The following is a 24,404-nucleotide window of genomic DNA, read 5'->3' as shown; positions in this document are numbered from 1 at the left end:
TTTTTTTACCACCATTTTTAGCTGACTAGTATGGAACAGAATAGCTCGGAAAACATTTTGCTGCCTGCCTCAGTATGGGTTTCTTGTGTCATCTCATGCAATTATTCTTCTCATACATTCATGGCTGAAATTTTCTCAATATTAACTGAGAATGTTATGAGCTTTGAGACAATATAGATTCCAAAACAACATTCCCACAGGAAATTTGGCTGGACATAAAAAAAAAAAAAAAAATGTTTTTCATTGGTTTTGTGCTCTCTGCCGTTCTGTGGTAAATTCTAGGGTTGCTATTTTTTTTTTTTTAAGAGTCCAATTTTATGGGTATCCCATTGTCTCTCATGGCTAATTACACCTTGTCAGCTTCCTCTACACCTGGAATGTAGGTTGTAGATGGTTTGGGAAAGGTGGTCTCTGATCATAACAATGACAGTTGTCAGATGTCTCAGGTTTTTAATTGAGTCTGAGTATGCATGATGGTAGCAGACTTGGAGAAATTCTTATTTGTCTCTCCTGCAGGATCCAGATGTCATCAACACTGCTCTGCCAGTAGAATATGGCCCATCAGTTGAAGAGGAAGAGAAGGTAGCGATACACCCAGAAGACCCAGAAGGAATTCCTCCTCTCTTGGTTTCTGCACACCAAGACAGAAAAGATGACAAGCAAACTCTGCCATCTCCACCACCCCTGCCATCAGCCATCACTGCTGGAAAAGCTCTAGGGAAAGTGGGAGCCTTGGAACCGCCAGTCCCTGGGAAGGTGCAGTCAGCTTCAGCTGGGGGACATATCAACATGGCCTACACCCAGTCCAACCCCCCTTCTGAGCTACACAAAGGCCGGGGCTCCAGAAACAAGCCCACCAACCTCTGGAATCCAACCTATGGTTCCTGGTTTGCGGAGAAGCAGGCCAGCAGAAACAATCCTCTGCTCGAGAAAGAGACGCCTGAGAGGGAGAATTTGGGACATGAAGGAAACTGTACTGTGGGGCCCAACATTGTGACTGGCAGGCTACCAGGCTCCTCCCTGCTATTAGAGCCATCTTCCCTAACAGCAAGTGTTAAAGAAGTGCCTCTCTTTAGGCTCCGTCACTTCCCCTGTGGGAATGTCAACTATGGATACCAACAGCAGGGCTTACCTTTGGAAGCATCCACGCCACCTTGTGCTAGCAGTTACGAGGACCCCACCCTTAGAAACAAGAGCCACATAACCCAGCATGGGCCTTGAGAGCCCTCTACCCTCTTGACTTTTCCACCCGTGGCCCCAAGCCTTGAGGAGATGTCCTGTTACCCAGCACACCACAAGCAAGGGATGTGACAGCATTACCTTCTATTTGTGCCAACTTGCTCCAAAAGTGCCACCTTCGAAGTTGTAATTTCAAATAACCCAAGCGGCTTCAAATCACCAGAGCCCCAGTACAGTAAAAGAAACAAGGGGGAGGGCGGGAAGATAAAGGAAACAAATGTTAACTGCGAGGCCCAGCTTCCTATCGCATTAACTCATACGCATGGTTGTTGTCATGCCCTTCCTGTGAGCTCTTCTTAGTTGTGCATTCTCTGCTTAAGTGTAAAGCCACAGCTCACTGCCTTGAGTGTTTCATGTCTGGGATTTTCTGTGCCAAACTTGTTGTTGCTAAGGAATGCTTGGAGAGCACCTGCAGCTGGCAGAGGTTTTAGTGGGTTCGGGTAGAGCATTCTTCATCCAAAGTGAAAAAGGAGACAACTTTGGTGACACAATGGCACATTCCCAAGTTGTGCTCCAGCTACAGCCTAGTCTTTGAAAGTCCTTGAATGTACAGTAGTTATGGTGCTATTGGCAGGGCAATAGAATGACTGGTCATACTGAATTGCTTGAAAGAAACGACAGGAAGCAGAGAGGACGGGTAAGATGCTGTGAGGCATTGTGGTTTGGTGGGGGCGGTTGTTGGTTTGCTCTGTGTTGTTTTGTTTTTCTCCTGTGCTTAAGCGCTAAAACTGAGTAAAACCCTGTAAAATTCCTTCTGGCCTACAGAAGTAGGAATGTCCTTCATCACAACTTGTGCATGTCACGTGGAACCCAAGTGAAGCTTTAAAGGACCGTGATTGTGAGAGAAACTTCAGCTGTGCCCTGAAAATGGACAGCCATCTGCATATCTCAGAGGTTTAAAGTAGCCCTTCACATACCATGTACAAGCAAGAACACCACAAAGGCTGATGACATTGTGCCGCAATCCAGATGCCAGATACTGTCTGTATTTGAAGGGTTTAGAGCCCTTTAACAAAATGTGTATGATCATGATTTAAAAACAAACACCGTATTGATTCATTTGTACACCTTGTGCATGAAAAATATTCCAGTAACTGTATTGTCAAAACATAGATGTAGGAAATGATTCATGTGTAAAGATGTGCATTAGTAACTTTAACTTACAGGTGCAAGGAGCTGTTTTAGCATTAATGAAAATTATCTGAAAAGAAGGTGTCTATTTCTATAGAAATGAGTCTTCTGAAGCATCAGCAAAGGAATATGAAGGTGTTCTTCAGGCCAAGACTCTTCATTTCAGTGAAGTAATTCCGAATCTGGCCCTGGCTCCAAATATTGAGGTAAGCTTTCTGTCTGCTTAAGCGAACCAACCAGTATCTGCATTTACATACTGTTAACCTTTGAGATATGCAGCTGGCAATCAGAGGGCTTGGTTTGGGACACCCCCCCTTGTAAAAAAAAGTAATTGAGGGTAAGGGGGGAGCACAGAGAAAAGCGGTGTGCTCTCCCAACCTGCTTTTCTTACATCTCTAGTATGCAGAACGATTATTTTTTTCTTTGCAGTAATGCCAAATTGTGTGTGGTAGTCAGTTAATGGAGATGTGCTCTTGTGTTGACAAGCTTGAGTGAGGAGCTGCCAGTGATCCATTGCACCGCTGTTGCATGAGCTTGGTGGTGATAACTAGGGTTATCCTTTGGGTGTTCCGCTGCTGTATGCGGGCTGCTTTAGCTTGAACTAAGAAAATATTTGTGATTGGTGAGGTTGCTACGTTTGTAGTTCTATTCATGCCGCTAGCCATTGGAGAAGGATTCTGTCTAGCTTAGGACTGTGTTAGTGTCACACTGGCCACTCTTTCTACCTCAGTAAAGTCAATGAGGTAGGTTTGTGGAGTCTCAGGAAAGCTGATTAATTCAGCAGGTAAGCACTATCAGAGAATTTTCTTGCACCACAACATTAGTCATATATAATAGCAATTTTCATTTAAATATTCTTGCTTTCTCATTTTCAAATGGGTTGCAGCTCCTCATTGTTTTCTTTAGCTCATCTTTGCATAGGCGCACACTGAGTTTTTGCTGTCCTGCCTCTTACAAGTGACTGAGGACAGAATCTGAACTGTGTACTGACAGGTATTCTTAAAGAATACACACAAACAAAAACATTGGAAGTTAACGATCTTTGAGTTGAAATTACTCTTATATCTGAGGCAGCAGCTCTGCTGCTGCACAAATGCAGATAACCTACCAGATTATGATGTAGCATTTCTAAAGAAGCTTAAAAGAACAAGGAACAAAGTGTGATGCATGTTTAAGGAGTGAAGAGGAAAAACAAAGGCTTTCTTCAGCCATGGTGATAGCATGTGTACTACGCTGCTGTTTGTGCTGTGCAGTTACATTATCATAAAAGTTTGAACAAAATAGTCTCACAGAGTGAACATGGTAAATGATGAAGGAGCACATTACCGCTTCTTACCTATGCAATATGTGAGGAAGATAACTGGTCAGGCAAAATGGTGAGTTACTACTGAAATTCTCCAGCCTGCTGGGTATGGTTCTTGCACTAGCAGTTGGCTTTAAGTAAGCTTCCTTCCACTGTCTCCAAAGTAAAATGCTTTTTTTTGTTTGTTTTTTGTTTATTGGCTTTGTTGTTTGTTTTTGGGTTGTTGTTGTTGTTGTTGTTGGTTTTTGTTGTTGTTTTTACGCCCCACACACACTTATTAACACTTGAAATGCAGAGGAATTTAGAAATCCAGTTTCTACTTCTTTTTAATGTAAAAGACCATAACATCTCTGAGCTCATCCACAGCAAGCATTTAGTTTTATATACCAGTTTGCTGTCTAAGCTCCACGCCCCAGTTTGCACAAACTGCTCCATAAGTACTGATGCTGATCAAAGCGCGATACTCAGAAACAAAGTTTGGAGAGTTTGCATGTCTTGTTTCTTAGAATCAATGACAAATTATTTCTGTGAATTAACTGCCTGGACCAAAGGGTTCTCTCTCACTCCATGCAGGCTGCATCAATGACAGTTTCCTGATCGCTCTATGATTGCATTAACTTCAAGCAAATGAATGTACATCCTGTTGCTGAAATCATTCCAGGATTTCAGTATTAAAACACCACTTTATTTATATCAACCACTAGGATGTTGTAAAGAAAGCTTTCCTTAATAATAAACCCAGTTTCCTCTATTGATAAGGTGACAACGCTCACTTCACTATTCATTGCTGTCCCACCCAAAATTATCTGAAGGGCTGCAACAGGAATTATCTAACTATCTATGAAGTCCTGTTTCATGTAGCAGTACACATGTGGTAGCTGCAGTTATCCTGCAGTTATGCCCTGTGTTGAAGAATTACCAGCAGGAGTTCATCCAGAGAGGTAGGAAAAAAAGACTGTCTTTCCCAGAGACAATACAAGCCAGGCAGAAGTTGGGGGAAAGCTAGCAAATGATGTTTTAGAGGTAATGGACCCTGTCTGCCTGTAAGGAGCTGAGTAATTTATTTGTCATAGTTGTTAGTGATAAGACAGTATCTTAACTTCTGTACAAGATATCTAACAGAATTAATTATAGCATTTCTGTTATAACTGGAAGCAGTCAATGTCCATGTCCGTATTCCACTTTCTACCAGTTTGGCTCTAGCCTGTTTCTTTTAGATGTAAACCACCAGCAAAAGCATTTCATCCAGTTAATTATTTGAACTACAAACATTGAATCAGTTTTGAAAGCGCCAGTGAGCAGAATGGGCTTAAGTTACAGACCAAAGAGCACCCCAGCCTGCATAAATCCCCTTCTTAAACCCTTCCACACTAGGCTTACAATATTGTAGCAGAAACAGTTGAAGTCATTTAAAATATCTTACAACATTTTGTCCATTGTTTTTTAATTGTTAGTACAATTTATTGAGACAACATAAATTGTAAAATGTACAAGCAAGTACAGAACTTGCTTTTAAACTGAAAAAGTTAAACTTTTTCATTGTCAGTATTTAAATTCCAGTCTTATGTATCTTCCTCATGCTACAGTGGAAAAGCGGGAAGCAGTATGATCTCCAGGATATAAAGAATGGATATAAAAATTCCTTGCTACCACTCTCATATTCTGAAAATGACTCGTTTCCTTGTGGATGTTACCTGTTTCCTGTAGATGTTAGGTAGATTTTCTGATTCTGTGCTGATTTGTAAGCTGCTGAAGGTAAAGTAGGTTAGGATGCCTGTTTATCTACCTTTCCAGTTGTGCTTTCATCTTTGTTTTTACTACTGAGCCTTGCTTCTATATCACATGCTTGGAAATGAAGCAAAGGCAAGAAGTCTGGGTTGTTCTGCTTCCTCAAGGAACAGTGGAAGGAGTGGTGGCAAGAGAGGGGCTTTGCTGTAGCAGGGGAGGGAGGTCAGGTACCACAGACTAAAAGCTCAAAATCTGTGTTAATTTGGCTGAGTCACATCTTTCAGTGGTGTAATATCACTGGTCCACTTGCTTCACTTCACTCCCTGTGTGTTTACAAAAGGACAAAGGCTCAGTGTGAGAGTAACTGCAGCACCACTGGGCACAAATGTTTAGACAGTACATGAGGTAAGAGGTCTGAAATAGAATATGAAGGATTAAATTTTGCACGTTTGCTCCTCTTACTGAGCCTGTCTTTTTGGGGACAAGAACTTTGACATAGGAATAACATAAAACAGCCTTTCACAGCTGCAAAGACATCACAAAGCATCTGTCCCAAAGTTAAACCCATCACAGGAAACTGCCTGAATTGTCTGCACCTGGCTTCTTCTAGTAACAAAGCTTCATTATAGGAATGTCTGTCTCATGTACAGTAGTGTATGCAACACTGTTTATAAAGGAAGGGCCTATGCACTTCAGGGATACTATGAAGAAAAATACTATTCTATGGTCATTGAGTATTTTGTATTGAATAGTGTATTTGTATTGTAAACAAGTGTAGTGAACCAAAAGGCATGAAGAGAAATAAAATGACTGTAAATGGCTTCTTCTGTGTTGGGTTGTATAATGACTGTATCAACATCAGGTCAGTTACAGAAGTAACCAGGTACACCTGTGCAGAAGGAGCAGGTGTGGTGCCAAACAGAGACTGCCATCTTTCTGGCTAACAGCAGCATGCATTGTAAATCTAGTACCCGCCAAGCTTCTTACAGAGGAGAAAGGTGCTGTTCCGTCTATTACAAGCACCAAAGGTTGGCTTTCACCCAAAGGAAAGTGGCTAGTAGAAACAGAGAACAGCATGCACAGTTCAAGAAAGCAGGTGGGTGTTTCCATCCCTATATGTATATATCCTAAGACCACATTTTTCTTTGTTTGGAAATAGACTTTTCGTAGGTCTGATTATAAACTTGACTTAATACAGGGAAGTACCACAGGTAAGTCCTATGACAGGCATAGGAAAAGCGAGCTCCTGCCCTGAAATGCTCCCTTGTTTCCCCTCTCTGTTCCACTCCCACACCTTAGGTAGCTACTTTCTCAAGAAACATTCCTTAAAATTAGGACCAACATTTATAGAGTTATTTATTCTCCTTCACTTGTTTATCCATGTGCTTATTATTCCCTGACAGGATATTACCATGGTTTAGTTAACAAAACTCCTGAGCAGGTTTTAGGCACACACCTCTCTTCTCCATTTCCCCACACACACTTCGGTTCCTTCCTCTCTTAACTGAAAAGGGACCTCTCCTGTGCACTGCGAAGCACACTACACCATCCTGGTTACATAATTTGTACATAAGAACAGAAGTAAGAGAAAAGATGTACATTCTGTAAGGACCTAATGAAATTTCTCTTTACCATACTATACTATCCACCAGGGTTTCATTTTAATAATACCAGCAAGAAACAGATATTGGACAAAGTAATGTTCAGTAGATCACTGCGTTCAGTACATCTTCAAATATAAAGCATTAATTTTTTACATTAAAAATTTACAGCTTTTATATTCAATTTAAATGTCCATACGTTAGAATACAATATGCAGTATTTTAAATACAGCCAAGGAAAAATAGCTACATTAATTGTTAAAATAACATAATAGCAGCAGAATTCTGTCTAAAAATAGTATATTAAGATGTAATTATAGTGTCACTTCTTTCAAGGAGATAAAAGCAGGCAGGTCATTTAAGAATAAAATGACCGTTCTGGAATACAAAACCACCCCGATAATATCCAATAAGATAGTGAGCAATTAAAATACATTACATGTTTAAAACATGGACAAAATACTATCTGTTTTTTTAAAAAGCTGATATGCAAATGTCACCTCACATTGTGTTACAGTGCTGTACCTAAAATTAGCCTTAATTTAGCATAAGACTCTTACAATAAACTTATACTGGAAACTGTTCCAAACAAAACAAAAAGAAACATCAGTAACAAACAAATAGGTAGTTAATAGCTTGCTTGAAAACCCTGCGTATAACCCACACCACTGGCAGGAATTACTATGCTCAATTTATACAGACTTAATATTTATGATGCATCTATTATGTGTAGTTCCATTCTGGGTTCATTTGCACTTAAAATTTGTGATACTCATAGCTTGCAGCACACCAACCAAACAACAAAAAAAATACCTTTAAAAATGAGGGAAAGCTCTCCAAGAGAGTGCAAAGTGCATTATTTTAAAGAGTGCTTCTTATAAGAAGCTCTTTCAACAAATGCATACAACAAAAAGTGCATTTAACAACTACATGCAGTGTCTGTGTGTTTTTAAAGGCTTTTTACTTAATTCATTCACTAGGATGGCCGCAAATACTTGCATTTATCAGCCCTTTTATATTCAGGAGGGGATAATGCCAGGGGGTAAAGAAGAGGATGGATCTGATGATGAAATATAGAAATACTTCACAAGTGCTTGAAAAAAAATGTCTTTTTTGCTTTTTTTTTTATTGCTAGCAGCTGGTATTGAAATTGTCAGTGTCTAGGAAACACACTAACGTCACTCATTAACCACCTCCTCTATCAAAAGCAGGCGATGCATGAAGCATTGTCAGTTCATTACTACATGGAAGAAAATCGTTTAAGTACTATATGAATCACAAAGCAACTTTAGAGAACACTGGATATACTAGCATTCTCCAACTGGAGCATGATTCAAACAATACAGCATCTCAAACCCAAAAGCTTTTGGAGTAACCTTCCCAGGTAAGAGCTGTTTCATTAAGAGAAACAGAATAGTGTGTTTACTTCTTAATATGTGTATATATGCATATATATACACACACACACAATATATATATATCTTTATACACACATATATATTATATATATATGTAAAATACAAATACAGGTTTAATTGTTTAAAAAATAAGGTGGAAATCTAGATGAGGTTCTTGTGTGCTTTAATTTCCTACTTTGTAGCATATTTTGGCTCAGCAAATATCATCTACAAGTTTTGCCCCATTAATCCCACGATAGGTTACTCTGCTAGGTCGAACTAAGAGCCCATGGTTCAGCTTACAGGTGAAATAACGCTTTTCCCCTACAGAGCCATCATTCTTTCCCTTGGCGCTTCGGAGTTCAAGTCCGAGCCATATCCCCGGTGCAAAGTCTGTAGGACCAATATACCTGACTGTACCCATTTCATTGGAGCTGGTCAGAAGAACCTGCGAGCCTTCGTGCAGCTTCACCAGTCCCTCAGTGTTAGTTGCACTGCTATTACTCCAGCTGTGCCGTGAGATAGAGCTCTTAGACCTAGTTTGAAAAGCAGAAAAGAAAGTTTTCTTTCTACAAAACACTCAAGACAAATTTGTAATTTAGTGCAGTGCAAGAAAAACTCTCAAACTCCTTTTTTTAAAAAAAAAATGGTTTTGATCTCATGTTAATAGCAAAACATAATTTTAATATATTAGCATACACAGTAGTCTGAAATGCTTGGATTCATGATGCAGTTGACAATATTGGCACCTTAAGCAGTACAACAAATTTTGTTTGGGGCTTGAAAGAGGTTAGCCAAAACAACTTTTAATGTGCAAAGGTCAGTCAGTATTCTGGACTTCAAAGAGCTGTGTGAAAAATACAAGAATTTGGAGAATGTGCAGTGATTAACTATTGGAAAACCATTTTGATGCCACCTTGAATATTGTATTCTTGAATACAACGTTGAATACAATATTCTGTGTTCCAGGACTGTAATCCTGGATATCCACAGAAAAATGGTTGACTACTGCTTAATCTTCAAAGAAAAAGCTTCAAAGAAAAAAGAGTGGACATGTATCTAGTTTTTACAAGCACAAATATTTTCTTTTGAACAAGAAACAGCAAAGCTAACAGCCAGCTCACCCAACCATTTTAAACTTAAATACTCACCTAACAAAGGAGTTTCTTCTGTTTATCTCTTTTTGTGAAGATGCAGAAGTTGTGCTTAAGCTGCGTCTAAAACCTAAATGAAAAGGTTAATAAACTGTGTAGAACTTGTGTTTTTTTGGTTGTTGTTTATGAGCTCGTTTTTTCTGTTTATTTTTATAGTTTCCACTATCTTTGCTACATGGTCTCCCTTCCAATTTAGAAATTAAGTGATGAAAGTTCTTATGACAATTAGTGTCTGTAACATGTTCAAATGTTCTGAGATGAAATATATTAAACAAACCAAACAAGGGTAATTTGAAGCAGCCTTTTCACAAAAAAGCTTAGGTAAGGAAAACCAAAAATGACTACTTCAAGTATCTCACAGAAGTTTTAGCAATACTGTATGCACCTCTCCCTACACTGATCCCCTCACCAGGGGATGAAGGACCAGGTTCAATTTATGATTACTATGATTAGAATGTAATACAGTAATAAGGAAAAAGCGTCAAGAGTCTTAACTCTGATGTAATTATTTCCACAAGGACAGGGTTAATAACATGGTACTCCACATTGCATTCTGCAGTCAGCAACTGCGGGCTTCATTTTTAGGATGGGAACAGTCAGACTGTTTGCTAGCATTTAGGTTCCTTGAAAATCCCTTTTGCTTTCACAGAGGTTAGCTTTGTGTAGTGGGTGCTAGTCGAAGAATGGTAGAAGGCTACATAAACCAAATCAGTGTCTTTCACACCTACCTGGAAAACTGTGATTTATTTTACTTGATGAAGTCTCTGCGAGAGAATCCAGCGAACCTGTTAATCTAAAAAAGCAATACTAAAATGAAGAAGTCATTTAAACTCAACTTTTAACAGAACTCCTGCTGGAGTACTTCTTGTCAAATGTTGATTACGTTCTAATCGTTTCCCTTTCCCATCCACTCTCAAAAGACACTAACATTTTAATTGTAATAAGGCTGGTATGTAAGAGGTGAACATACTGATTTGCAACAAGCAAGTTACTATGGAAAGCCTTTTATTAACAGACAGAGAGGATGTATAATTTTGAGGCAAAGTTCTTTAACAATGTAGCTCAGATAGGATGTTAAGGGAAAGAAAAGAAAGAAGCTCTGGCAGAGTAACAGGATTCAAATATAGCAGGAAAGAGCACAGTACATCTCAGATTTTCTTCCAAAACCAAATGGAGAGGCTACAAATTAGCTTGGATGTTTTGGGCCTTCCGTGCAGTTAGGAATGAAATGGTATTTCTAGTCAAGCCCAAAGGCTACTCCCTTTTATAACTGAATTTTGCTTGGAGCATCAGGATTGTTTTCATTAAATCTAACCTTCATGACCCAGACTGTACTAGAAATGGAGGCCCTCGAATGAAAATACTTGAAGTAGCAGCAACGGAAATGGAGCTGCACTTCCACTTTATATTCTGCTTTCAGAAAGCTAATCTAAAAACCATAAAGTTTTTAATGGAGGTAATAAACTTCCATTAGCAGAATAAAAAGATTATTTCTTCCATATCTGCTGCAAAACTTCATTTTCCACTGGAAAAGTATTAAGAAAGTGTTTAGCAATACAAACATTAAACCTGCCTCAGTGCTTACCTCTGAACACGAGACGGTGGTGCAAATATACCGTATCTAGGAAGACAACTGAAGTACTGAACGCCTCCTACTGAACCATCATTCTTACCATGAGGCTTGTCCAATTCAATTCCACACCAGAATCCTAGAAGATTTAAAAACAGTAAAATCATGTGTTTTTTTTTTTAAACAAAACCCCACAGGCTTTTCTTTATCCAGATTGTTGGTACAGTTAATATTCACCCATATTAAGAAAACAGTTTCCAGTTAAAAACTATCTACCTAATAACATATATACAAAAAAAAAGTTTATTACAAAATAAGTTTTTGCATAGTTGTACCAGAATAATTATCTTTAGATTTATTGTACATGCTTTCAAAAAATTAACAGCATTTTAATTAACACAGACAAAGTAAAAACCTTGGATATTTAAACTAAAGTTGAATGGAATTGTTACCAAATGCAACAGGGGCTACTTGACAAAAAGGAGATATGAAAGAACAGTAGTGATGGTTCAAGTTTCCCTCTTCAGCCCTCTGACCACATGATTTATGCCTCATCTGAGATCATCAAAGCTAAAATTTAAGTTCTGACATTAATTCATTCCTTCTCTCCACCTAGCAAGTTACAATTACTATAAATATTAAGCGTGACTGTATGATATTGAGAACAGGGTATAAGAATCACAACTTGCCAGCAATTCATCTCATACAGAACACTCAGGAGGCATCAAGATGTTAATAAGCCTGATCATTCATAACCCACGATAAATGAGAGCTAATTATGTAAATGTGCTAAATTTTGTACTCCAGCAGCAGTCCTTATGAGATCCATTTCCAAAAGATTCAAAAATTTAATTAAAGTCACTTGGTACTAAGGCACTGGATAAAATGGTAATTCTAATAATCAGCTCGTGAAACTCAGGAATGACAACTTACGAATTAGAAGGTCTCCGTTTGTCAGAAATTCTCTCCTTCCTGTTTTGAGAATTAAATAAATACCTGCATTTTGCAGCAAAATGAATAGGAAATAGAGTTTTGGTAACTTTACAGAGCTTTGACATTAAAATTGACATTTAAAAATGTTACTGCTAGCTTTGTTAATGCATGTTACTACTAGCTTTGCAAAGCTCTTTTTACTAGCTCTTCCCATCCATGCTTTTTGCAATACCATGCTTTTCACCGAAAAAATTCTTTCCTTAATTTGGATGTGAAAGGGAGGATACAAACTGTCGAAAAGTGTTCCGATTTTAAACTTCTTAGAGTGTATTGAGGAACCTGTCCTTTTCTCATTGTTCACTTTGTAAGAAGTAACAAGATTTTAAGAGCGATCACATAAAAGTGTAGAATTAGTTAAATACAGTATCTTAAGCAAGGACTGCCTAAAATGAAATTGGGGGAAATGATGAGAATTAAAGAAATACGTAGTTTGCACTGCAAACTCACATGCTTTTTTCTTTTTTAAAATGTTGATGCCACCAAATATCAAGACAGAGTATCGTTCATTACGTATCAATTAAGTGGTTCTTACTTAAACCAGGTACTTAAACCAATACTTACCAACTGCAATTATGCATCGATCTTACAATAATAAGATTATAACCTTATTGAAAGATACAGACATAAAGAACAGAATGTGGTTTAAAAAGAATAAGTAGTCAAAAAACTGTTTCCATAATTTAGGTCAACTCACTCTGTTTGAAAATGTCTGGATTCACTGCAACATGGTTTTTGCATTTTTCCTAATTTACACACACACACATATACACATATATATATTCAATGAAACATAGGAGAAAGATAACTTTGAAACAAATCAGTAAAATTAGAATATTTTAGAGGGAGTTAAGAATAAGGAGTTCCCAATGGTTCCCTTCCTGTCCTCATGTGCAAGCTATTTCAAATTGGTTCTAAAACATACACAAGGTGTATTGCAACTACCTGGTGCAAATTTTGTCGTCCCACAAAATCTAACAGTGCCTGTTCTCTGTCCTACCACCAGTACTCTGTCTCCAACTTGAATTTCTCCCTCATTGAAAGGAAATTTCCTCGTAGCTGAAGAGGAACTGTACAGCCCTGTTCAACAGAAGAATAAGATTTCAAATTGTTAACGTTGTATCTTTAAAATCAAAGAAAATCTTAGTAGATAGTAAATCATCTGATTAGTCAAATATCCATACAAATATCCAATAAACTCAGTGTCCCTTTAATACATAGCAACACAAATTTCACTTAGACAAAGTATTGCTTTGCTCCAGTGGACAGTTGTGGACTACAGCCTTTTCTCTATGAGCTGAAAGGCACAGTGCCAAACTATAACATTTTTCTGCTTGAAGATGTTATAGAAAATTACGAAGTTGCAAAGCTTAAGTTTATCAATTAAATACTTTCATCTGCCTTTCTTTATCCATCTCATATTCTGAAACAGCCCAGGTAGTTCCACGTAAGTATTTAATACAACAATAAACTTCCTCACTTGAAAATCTTCCTTGATAAAACGTATCATACCAGCACTCATTTTAGATGAGGCAGAAGACGCTCTAGTAAGTGGCTTTTTATTGCTGCTAGTTGAGTTCCGCTTCTTAGAATAGTTCTGCTTGCCTTCCAAGGAGGTAGTAGAAGAGGAAGAGCTGCTGTATCCAGGAAAACCTACAAGACAAAAGTAAATATCCCTTCAGAGATCACATTTGGAAACTGATGGACTAAGCAGAAGAGAAAGCTTCTGCATGAGGGAAGTTATCTGCTTTCCATACAGTGGGCAGAATGCAAAGTAAAGGGTCAAAATTAAGAGTGTTTTTTTTTAAGTAGTAGTTAAGCAAACACACCAGGAATAACACAGGTAGACCTGGTCCTTCCTTGGGAATAAGGTGCTAGTTTAGTGCTGTAAGAGGTCTCTAAAAGCCCCATCTTTGTTACTCCAAGAAAATTTTTCTAGACAGTCCCAAGCAGATTTATTATAATATGGAAGCCTTAATAATAAGGGATCATACCACCACACTGTCTAGACTTGATGACAAGTGGAAGGAAGGTGACACCATGTGAATGAATTATTGTCTGGATTAAAGCCTACTATATTCTGTTCCATACTGTGTTAATATTAAAATTTATACAATAAGATAAGAAGTGGAAATGAAGCACTTTCATCACCATTTGCAAACCCTGATATCTAAACCGTCCAATAAGACTTATGTTCAGCTTTCCTCCATCATTTTCAAGACTCCCACAGTACCGTTCTGTGTATTTTTTGTTTTTGTTTTTTACCAACAATGGCAATATGGTTTTACAGAGGAAATCCCAAAGGAGACTTGATTTTTATTTTTTTAAGAATACTCCTGAAAGTGAGGTCCCTTCACGTTTTAAGTTCAGCACACACACAAAAAAAGGTTCAGCAAAGTCACAATCCAATTCTGAAACTAGATAATTGCAGAGAATGATTTATATTTAAATGGAAATTTTTAACAAGCTAGTTTCATTTTTCATAAAAAGCTTGCAGTTGTGTCTTCTGTCATAACCGTCATCAAAAAATGAGCAGCACAGAGCAAAAGGTCTCCCTTAGAAACATAAGAAGGTACATCTGCAGGTACTCTGTAATGTCATTTACTAAGAGACAGCTTTCAGCTTTAAGGACTTGTCTGTATTCTTGGCTGTGTATCTGGATAGAGGTTGTTGCTGCCAAACCAGCACAGAATGCCAGTCAAACATTCACATAATTTACTCTTGCTCCTAGTACACTAATGTGTACTTGCTTGGAAACTGAACAGATAGACAAGGTTTTTATTTTTTTTAAATAAGCCTTGCAGATGCAAGGCTTTTACAGAGGCAAAACAGTCATAATACTTCTGCTCTACTCATTTTTTCTCAAAATGTTAAAAAAATAAAATTAGTTTAAATTTAAAATTAATTTAGTTACCTTCTTTTGCAGGTAGCATTTTTCCCCTGTTAACAGTCATTAAGTTGGTTTCAGAAGCACTGGGTTTTTTTGACATATTTAGGCCTAGAATAAAAATATATACATATATATACAAATATCTATAGAATTCAATTGTATCCTAACAATGAACAGCAATTTTACAAGAAAATCATGTAAAAAATTAATTTGAAAGATTTGCAGATTAATGGATGCATGGATAAAAATGGATAAAACTGTAAAACTCTTAGATTCTTGCTAAGTGGGTAAAACATGACTGCAGAATTGTTTTAATGGATGTTAGACACCTTAACACATTAAAACAGTCCAAACTATCTTGCCACACTATAACATGATCTTCAAAATATTCATGTTTATATTAAAGGAGTTTCACTTAAGTCTTTCAAATATTCACATCTATTACATAAACAACACACAAAAATACTTTCATAGTACTTAAGGTACATTATTCATTCCTATTAATTTCATATTTTCTGCATTAAAGATTACAGAAAAATTTTGAGATCAAATCTTCAATCTATAAATAATGTATACCAATACCATTTTTAAGGAAAGATCCTTACTCTTAGAGCAGCAATGTTGTGATATGCATATGAACTAGTATTAACACCTTTTACATTCTATAAACAACTGTATTGCATTTCTAGCTGTGTTCTAACCTAACTCAACAAATAACAAGCTTTTATATGATTTGCCCTGTCCCTGTTATGAAGAAGAAATCCTATATTTTTTATTTAACTATCTCTCTCAGCTTAATTCAGCTACAGGGGCTGCACTGGTTTACAGAAAAATTTGCAGAAATTTTATATTGTAGCCATTAAAAAAAAACCTGTGACTGATAACATATTTCTCAATTTGATTAAAGTAATCCTTCTTCTAAGATCTTGAAAAAGTGCTATCATCAATCTGATGGATGATTCAAATCCAGCAGAAACAACAAATTTGAAAATCTCTACACAGTATCATATTTTACTTTGCAGTTTATAACCATATCTACAAACAACATTTTTTTCCTGGAGCCAGTTAACTGTAGAGACAAGCCAGTTAACTGTAGAGATGAAGTTTAAAGGAAAGAAGAAATTTAATCTGGTGATGCACATAAACACTGCAAAACAAAGTTCTGCATTACGCAGCTTTATCCTCCTATTCCAGACGGTGGAACAGCCAGGCACGTTCATTCTAATGGCCCTTTCGATACAAGAACATGAACATCTTAAAAGTAACAGCTTGAAGGTTACTGTTAGTAGATGTAAGTTCTGCTGGGCATAACTCACTCTGATTTTACCTAAAACAAGCATCAAATATTTTAAATTTACAAAGACAGTCATGAAACTTTGACAGAGAAGACAGTTTATGACTAAACTGTCTTGAACACACTGTCGGTGGCAAAGGAAACAGACCTCTCTATTACAGTTTAACAAGTTCTAAACAGTTCACAACAAACTGAATCAAACATTGAAAAAATATTTAATGAAGTCAGCATAGATCTGCTCCTGAGCAATACAGATAACAAAGTAATTATTCAGAGATGCATTTTATGCAGGACATCAATTTCTAAACAGCTTAAATCTTGTGTTAATTGCAAATACACATAATTCGGGCTTACTTTCCCCCTCAATGTACACAGAGTTACATGAATCATCCAAAATTCTGCCAAAATTACCCTCTTACCAGCCTGTCACATTGTTTCAATAACCTGCCTAAACCTGCCACACTGGTAAAGAGTGGAGTGTTTCAGGGTACTTGAGCAAATTCATAGAAAATGTATGCATATTCTTCCATCCTTGAAGCTGTGTTGCCTTAGTATGAATCACCTAAACAGGATTCAAAAGACTAAAGACATCCTAATGTAATATATTTAATAACATTATTATTAGTCAGCCAGCCAGCTACAGAGCCTGATTATGCATGGTGGGCACTGTACACAGCAGGAAAGAGTCTGTTCTCAACATTGGAATCTAAACAGATGAGAAGAGATGCATCATTTGTACTTTGCAAGTCGTAAATTAATCCTTCCGTATAAGTTTATTTGAATAAATCACTAACAGTCTAAACCACTGCGAGGGACTGAGCCTGTAACTCTAACCAGTAGTCTAATGCCTTAGTATAGCGACATCTGTTCTCTTCTAATTTGCCTCTGGTTTTACCCAGATAATTTAATTAGCAGATAAAACACAGTTCGTTAAATAGTTACTTGATCGTTTTGCCAGAAAATTAATTAGACATATTCAATTTCTATACATAAAATTGTATATAGATTAGTTTCAAGATTTTCACCAATCTTAATGTTTCAAGTTACCCAGGAAGATCATAGTAAATTAATTCATGTTATGTTTAGACATGTAATTAACATCACAACCAATCAGAAATTACTTTAAAGGCTCGAGAATAAATGTGGTGATGAACTCCTACAGAGTGTATTAAAGACAAGAACCTCTGTTGGCACATAGTCACGAAGCAACTATATACAACGTCCTACCAGGAACAGGCAGTAAACAGCACCTTCTCATCCCATGTGATGAACTAATTCCAAACAAGTTTTTTAACATAAAGATTTACAGGACTGGTGGTAATTCTTGAAAATTACCATCTCTGTATCCTGTCTCAACAGGAAAGAAAATACTCACCAGAATTCACTTTGGAAGTTACATGCGTTATATCTATTTTCTTGGATTTGACCAAAGGCGAAGATCGCATAGAAGTACTTCGTACAAAGGGTTTCTTGTGATCATAAGACTTGCTTATTTTAGAAAGAGGTGCAAAGATACCTGGAGAGAAAATTGTATGGGCCGAAAAGAACCAGAGATAATATTAATGTAATGTCTTTCTCTTACATCAGTTAATTTAGGTATTTTTTCAGCCACATTCATGGCTAGTTATGCTGTTAAAGCTCTCGTAGGGTAGGAAGGACTAGCTCAAACGGAATTGCGAAACCAAAAGGCTTATGAAGCAACTTGAACAAAGTAATTCAGGCAGTCAGTAAAACTATCAATTACAATCTCCTTTTTGGCCTAATGGTAACCCTCAGTCTCTGCTGCTATAAAATGCAAGACTTTATCTAATGAGTATTCATGAAATATCAGTGAAAACTGTAACAGGTTGAAAACAACTGCAAGCATGCCTCCTTTCAAAGAGGAAAGCAAAGCAAGTAAAAAACATGACCATTGCTGTTACAAGAGAAATAGCTTCAGCAGTATAGATGTAAAAACAAGAAATACTATTATCTCAGTTTCAAGGAATACCATAAATTTTCATTATTAGTTTCAGTGTTCTTGCAAATATTTGCAGCCAAAATACTAGGCCAGGAACAGTTAAAAGAATTAGTAAAAACAAAACTATAAAAAAAGGCATCAGAATCTGTATTTATTCTCCCCAAAAGTTTATATCTTCCAAAAGTGTTTTTTTTTTCTTAATTCTCTTAAGACATGAAGTATAAAAAAAACATTATACCGCATTTCGGTGCACACTTGAAGTACTGGACTTTTCCAATACTTCCATTGTTCTTTCCTTCTGCTTCATCCAGTTCTACGCCAGCCCACTGGCCACTGGCAAATTCCGTTGTACCACAAAATCTTAATGTACCAACCTATTGCAAAAGGCATCAACATAGAAAGACTGTTAAAAAAGCATTGTTCCCAAGAGCATAGTATAGATTATGAACGTGAGAGCAAATCATCGCGAACCTTTTAATCAGAAAAAATAGAGAAATGCAAACATAATGATCTCTCTTGATGATTGACATTCCTATCTTTCAGTGCCAAAGAATGCATTTTCCAAAACTTATTATTCCTTCTGTGTATATTTTGAACAAAAGCAGTGGCTATTGACAGCTCTCATAACATACCAGAATTCAACAGTAAGCACCATTGTACAATACAACTCAAACTCAGCACGGTACACAAGTATATGCCTAACGAGAAATTCTACTTTCAGTGCCTTCCATAAGGATCATTCCAGAAACCCGGTTTGATAGCTTGCTGAATTGAAGATTCCATGGAAATATTAGATGTTAAATTCCGTAACTTTTTTATTTATATTGGAGAGGTTAAAAGGTAAAAACTGCCTTCAGAACATACTTAATATTTTCTTTGGAAAAGATTATTAATTCTTTTATTCCCTTCTTATGATTAAAGAAAATTTAAAAATCTAACTAATGTTTTAAATATTTTGTTGTTGTTTTAATATATATTAGGTGGACTTAAGACATATTAGTCTTGCTAGTGGACCTGTATTTACTCTACACAAATACACATTATAAGCACACTAACTTCCAGCAAATCGGGGAGGAATATCTAAGAGAGATGTATTTAACATTGATTTCAATTCATTTTCATATTTATATACATATCAGTTATAGTAATGAAAACCCTTCATCTTTCAGTTGCTCAGTTTTCATCATCGCATATAACCTTAATAATCTTACTTGATTTTTTACTGTGACTTCACTGTCCAATCCAGTCTTCAGAGAGTAAACAGACAGGAACCAATCTTTTTTCTAATCTACAACTTTTTGGCTATTATTTCTTAACATTTCATAAGAAATAAACATTACCCAGACACTATTTTTCTTTTACTCTGCAGATTGTCTTTAAACTTGATCATTATAAGCAGGTACATAACATCTAAACACAAACTTTTTAGCTACCAACCCACACATCAAATTCAACTGGGAGAAGTTTGACTAAGTGGCCTAACAGATTCTTCCACTCTCCGGGCACCAGCCAAAGGTCAGTTACCAAGAGAAGGAAGGAACCAGCAGGCATTTTAAACCCTAGGACTTGAGTAAGAAAGGAGCAAAGGATACACAGGCCATGAGATACACAGCAGAAGCAGGAAAAAGAGTTTCCTCCCAGCTACTGGTTTCCCTGCAGTCACGTTTCACTTGAGCATCCATTGAGAACGTATTAACACAGTAGGAGCCAGCAAAACTGTGGGACCCCAAATTATGTACACACAAATATTTGCTTTCACAGGCTTCTACCAAGTAAGACAACTACAACGGCAGATGCAGCAGGAATCACAAAGAATCCATTTCCCCTCTATCATTTACTATGCTCGGGCTTCCATCTGCATTAAAGCTGACACGTTAGGAGACTGCAGAAGCAGTAAAGAGAATAGGTATGTATAAACACTGCTCATAAAAACACTGCCACTCCAGTGCCCTCATTCCAGCTTCTGTGTTCTGGAAAACTCATCAAAGAGAACATTAGGAATTGGGTACCATTTTCATCACTCTGGTTTCACTTCTGCTCCATCCCACACACATTTATGAGTGTAAATGGGGAGGGGGAGACAGGTCTGAAATGAACTTCTCCGTTCAGACAAATGGAGAAAGTGGGTGGGAAGCAGCGCTCCTCACACAGAGAGGAAAGAAGGGAGGAAAGCAGACATGGAAAAGGAAGACTGAAAAGCACAATCACATTCCTCCTTCCCACCTGTCATATGACAGCTTCAGCTCCCGTAACAAATGCTAACAACTTGGAAAGCTTTATCCATACACAGTAAGCAAAATTACAGTACAAAGTACTGTGGGCCTTATTTCTCTCAAAACTACACAGGAGTACTAATTTCTTCCCTTTCTTGCTATAAAGCCTTTATAAATTTGCATTTACATTATCTCCCCTTGCTTTCGCTGTGCAACAGCTTTCTATAAAAGAAAATCCCATGGATTTGTTATTTGTCTTTTAAGAGCAGGCAGCTTCCTCTGCATACTTCAGTTAAAATGCCTTCTGCACAGGTAGTGATTCCCTAACTTCTTCGGACCCGATTCCAAGAATATACCACAAAAATGCAGGATGGAGGCAGCTTTGCACTCTCAGTGGGGTCCACTTTAAAACACTTCAGCTGTGGTAATTACAAATTACAAAGTTATACTAGAAAAATACTAGAATACTAGAAAAATTATTAAGCACAAAACTATTCAAACATAAAATTTTGCTCACAAATGTCTTCAATATTTACCTGAAAAAATATTAGAAATCGTAAAAAGAATACTAGCACTCTTAAATCATTTCTGAGCCCTCGCTATCGCAAATAAAAGGTACAGATATTAGCTGCAACAATGTTGAATTTTTCAAATCCATTTTTTAAATAGTGTCTAGCAAGTTAGCTTCTTAAGAGCTATTCAAATCTGAGCTGGACCAGTATTAAATATGTTCTTATACGTCTACAGAACAATATAACAATCCCTTTGGCACAACACTGCCTCAAAGATTTTAGCTGCATTGCACCAGTGAAACTGGGTTACTCTAGGCTAAGCAGAATTGAAGAAAAAAAATTTTCTGCTGCCTTCTGGAAACTAACAGGGTTAATTCATGAATGAATACTGGTAACTCTGAAACTTGGACAACTCACAAAGTAATCTGTAAATTTTACTATCATTTTGATGTGACACCAAAAGTGTTAACAAAGTGAATGATGCTGATGTACTACAGTAGACTGTTAAAATTTTGTTTACGGATGCGGATGTCTGTCAACAGACAGCTTTCCATGCGAGTGACTCTCTTTAACACCTAACTGTTCGGCTCATTACTTCATGTAACCATACCCTTACTGCCATCCAGAGTTCATACCTCTCAGAAAGCATTTTAGAGCCTCAAATTTGAAATACGTCTCCAAATACATAAATTGACTATCCAGAAATTATAAGGATAATACAGAATCATAGAATGTTTGGAGTTGGAGAGGACCTTACAGATATCTAGTTCCAAGCCCTGCCACAGGCAGGGATGCCACTCACCAGACAAGGTTGTCCAGGACCTCATTCAATCCAGCCTTGAGCACCTCCAGGGATGGGGCACCCACAACTTCTCTGGGCAACCTGTTCCAGTGCCTCATCACCCTCTGCGTGAAGAATTTCCTTCCAACAGCTAATCTAAATCTCTTGTCTTTTAGTTTAAAACCATTTCCCCTGGTCCAATCCCTTCACACCCTGGTAAGGAGTCCCTCCCCATCTCTCTGATCATCTTTGTAGCTATCCTCTGGACCTGTTCTAACAGGTCGGTGCCTTTCTTAAACTGGGGGCCCCAGAGCTGAATGCAGTGCCCCAGATGGGGTATCACACAAGCAGAGTAGAAGGGGAGAATCCCCTCCCTCAGGCTGCTAGCTACACCTCTTTTAATGCAGCTTAGGATACAACGGGCTCTCTAGGCTGCAAGTGTACAATGCTGGTTCACATTCAGTTTTTCATCCACCAATATCCCCAAGTCCTTCTCATGAGGGCTTCTCATCAATCCAGTCACCACTCAGCCTACATTCACGTTTGGGATTGCCCCAGCCCATGTACAGGGCATTGCTCTTGTACTTGCTCTTGGCCTTGTTCAACTCTGTGAGGTTTGCATGGGCCCACCTCTCAAGCCTGTCCAGGTCCCTCTGGACAGCATCCCTTCCCTCCAGCGTGTCGACCACACCACCCAGCTTGGTGTCATCTGCAAACCCACCAAGTTACTCAGCATACCTTCTGTCCTGCAATAACGACACGATCTCCCAGCTTCAGGCCAAGCGATAAGAGCATGGCCTTGCCTGTGACATGATTATGGTTTGGAATCACGGCTTTTGAGACATCACATGACAGAGACACTGCATCCAGCAATATCTGCTTGATTTCTTTTGCACTGGCTGCTGCATCTGCCATTTCCAGTGGCATATCTACTGGATCAGGAACCACATCCACTGGGATCTGCCCTTTGTCATTCTGTAAAAATATAACATACTACTGAATTTAATGTTGTGACAGCTGATTAGGCAAAAAAAACAGAGCAGTTTACGAAGTTTTTAATCCACTTCATTAGATATTTTTCCTAGAATATAAACAAGAATAAGAACATCCACATTTTCAAATGAGGATGCCAAGACATCCTTAGGCAAATAAGATAGCATTTACGGTGTTTTATTTTCAGAAGTGTTAAGTTTCCAAAATTTTTAATCTTAAGAACATTATTAGCACTCTGGACACATGAGAAAGGAGAAGAAGAAAAAAAAGCACCTGGATACATCTGTTTACCCCAACACAGATTCAGTAAAGTAAGAAAGAATTCTGGTCTGTAATATCGATACTATAAAGCTAACATTTCTCAAAGAATTTATCTTTCCCGAGCATACAGTTTAATCCTTGGTGAGGCTTATTCCAAATGTAAGATATAATTAAATTAACACATATAGCATGCGGAGAATACACGAAAAAAAACGGTGTCTCACATAAACTTGAACAACTTTATTCAAGTATTTATTTAGATATGGAGTACTGCATGAGAAACGAAATGAGGATTAAAAATCCTTTCCAAACAATTTCCACGTCCATACAGTAGTTACTGTGATTCCTCTATGTCCCATGAGATGCTTGACCTAGGCCAGAGTTAACCTTAACTCAAGGCCAATTGACCAGAGAGCAAATACACTGCTTGGCCTCCAGGCTGCTACAATGGCAAGTTCTGCCTACCCTCCCTTCAAAGGCATTAGTACAAATCTTAACCCGTCTTCCGTTTGTAGAAGCACAATTATCTGTGTAAAAAAAAGAATCTGAAGATGGAGAACTGAGATACCACCTACACTTAAAAAAAAAATCCAGGATAGGTGGCTACACACATAGAGCAACATTTTACACTGTAACTGAGGTCTGCTATTTGATTAGTAAGAAGAGCAGCTAATTGTTCTTCATTATCAGTTATTCATGCTAAGACTAAGTTTACTACTAAGCAATATACTGAACTGCTGGAGGTCACATACTGTACTCCTGTATTTCTGAAAAGATCCACCTTTCATGACAACTGTTGCAAAATACAAAGGCGTTTTAACAAATGAAAGGTAAAGCATCAAAACAGAACATCTTGAACACCATTTGAACTAATGAACCACATCGAGACATGAAAATACAAAATTCAACACAGAAGTATGACAAAGCATAGAAAGTCATCTACTACAAGTTACAAATAATTTTTCAAAAGCACTATTATCACTCCACATAATACATTTTTAGCTAACCAAAACCCATACATGCTGTTTTACTTTTTCCAGATATTTTTCCCCAGATGATCAAATTATTTAATTATTAGCTTTTTGATGTATATACAACCTAACACCTTACCCTAAAGGCAGGATTTGCTCCATGTTCCAGTAAACGCTTGACGGCTCCTGTACATAGGTTAAATGCAGCAATATGTAAAGCTGTTCCAAAATCAAAATCACTGCAGGTAGCATCTACATCTGCAATTAAATATCATGTAAGGTATGCAAGTCTGTTAATTGAATATTTCACTTTACAGATTACTTGAGAGAACATTAATTTTTATAATTTATATCAACATTTATACAGAGACACAATTAGCTATGTACTAAATGCGTATGAGAAGTGATTCTACAAA

At 37.4% G+C, this 24,404-nt stretch overlaps 2 protein-coding genes across 16 annotated transcripts in view; one reads left to right on the top strand and one right to left on the bottom strand.

Annotated features, from left to right (window-relative positions):
* The window catches only part of ALK (ALK receptor tyrosine kinase), a 305,041-nt gene extending 298,819 nt beyond the window's left edge, over positions 1–6,222 (top strand). For 7 of the 10 annotated variants that reach the window (XM_066993583.1, XM_066993582.1, XM_066993581.1 and 4 more), the window contains one exon: positions 517–6,222. In XM_066993583.1, coding sequence (XP_066849684.1) covers positions 517–1,221 — 705 coding nt within the window. In that variant the 3' untranslated portion in view covers positions 1,222–6,222. The remainder of the gene's footprint in view (positions 1–516) is intronic. The other 3 variants (XR_010830090.1, XR_010830091.1, XR_010830089.1) reach the window with 3 other exon arrangements.
* Positions 6,223–7,038: 816 nt separating this feature from the next.
* CLIP4 (CAP-Gly domain containing linker protein family member 4) overlaps positions 7,039–24,404 on the bottom strand; it is a 46,487-nt gene continuing 29,121 nt past the window's right edge. For all 6 annotated transcript variants that reach the window (XM_066993586.1, XM_048078523.2, XM_048078517.2 and 3 more), the window contains 11 exons: positions 24,128–24,246; positions 22,502–22,738; positions 18,496–18,631; positions 17,673–17,813; positions 15,028–15,111; positions 13,626–13,766; positions 13,059–13,193; positions 11,139–11,262; positions 10,282–10,346; positions 9,551–9,623; positions 7,039–8,935 (listed from right to left, as the gene is read on the bottom strand). In XM_066993586.1, the coding sequence (XP_066849687.1) occupies positions 8,614–8,935; positions 9,551–9,623; positions 10,282–10,346; positions 11,139–11,262; positions 13,059–13,193; positions 13,626–13,766; positions 15,028–15,111; positions 17,673–17,813; positions 18,496–18,631; positions 22,502–22,738; positions 24,128–24,246 (1,577 nt within the window). In that variant the 3' untranslated portion in view covers positions 7,039–8,613. The remainder of the gene's footprint in view (positions 8,936–9,550; positions 9,624–10,281; positions 10,347–11,138; positions 11,263–13,058; positions 13,194–13,625; positions 13,767–15,027; positions 15,112–17,672; positions 17,814–18,495; positions 18,632–22,501; positions 22,739–24,127; positions 24,247–24,404) is intronic.

Source organism: Anser cygnoides, chromosome 3 (genome assembly GCF_040182565.1).
Source record: "Anser cygnoides isolate HZ-2024a breed goose chromosome 3, Taihu_goose_T2T_genome, whole genome shotgun sequence".
NCBI lineage: Eukaryota > Metazoa > Chordata > Aves > Anseriformes > Anatidae > Anser > Anser cygnoides.
The sequence above is the reverse complement of the archived record's forward strand: the minus strand, read 5'-3'. Positions and strand labels throughout refer to the sequence as shown.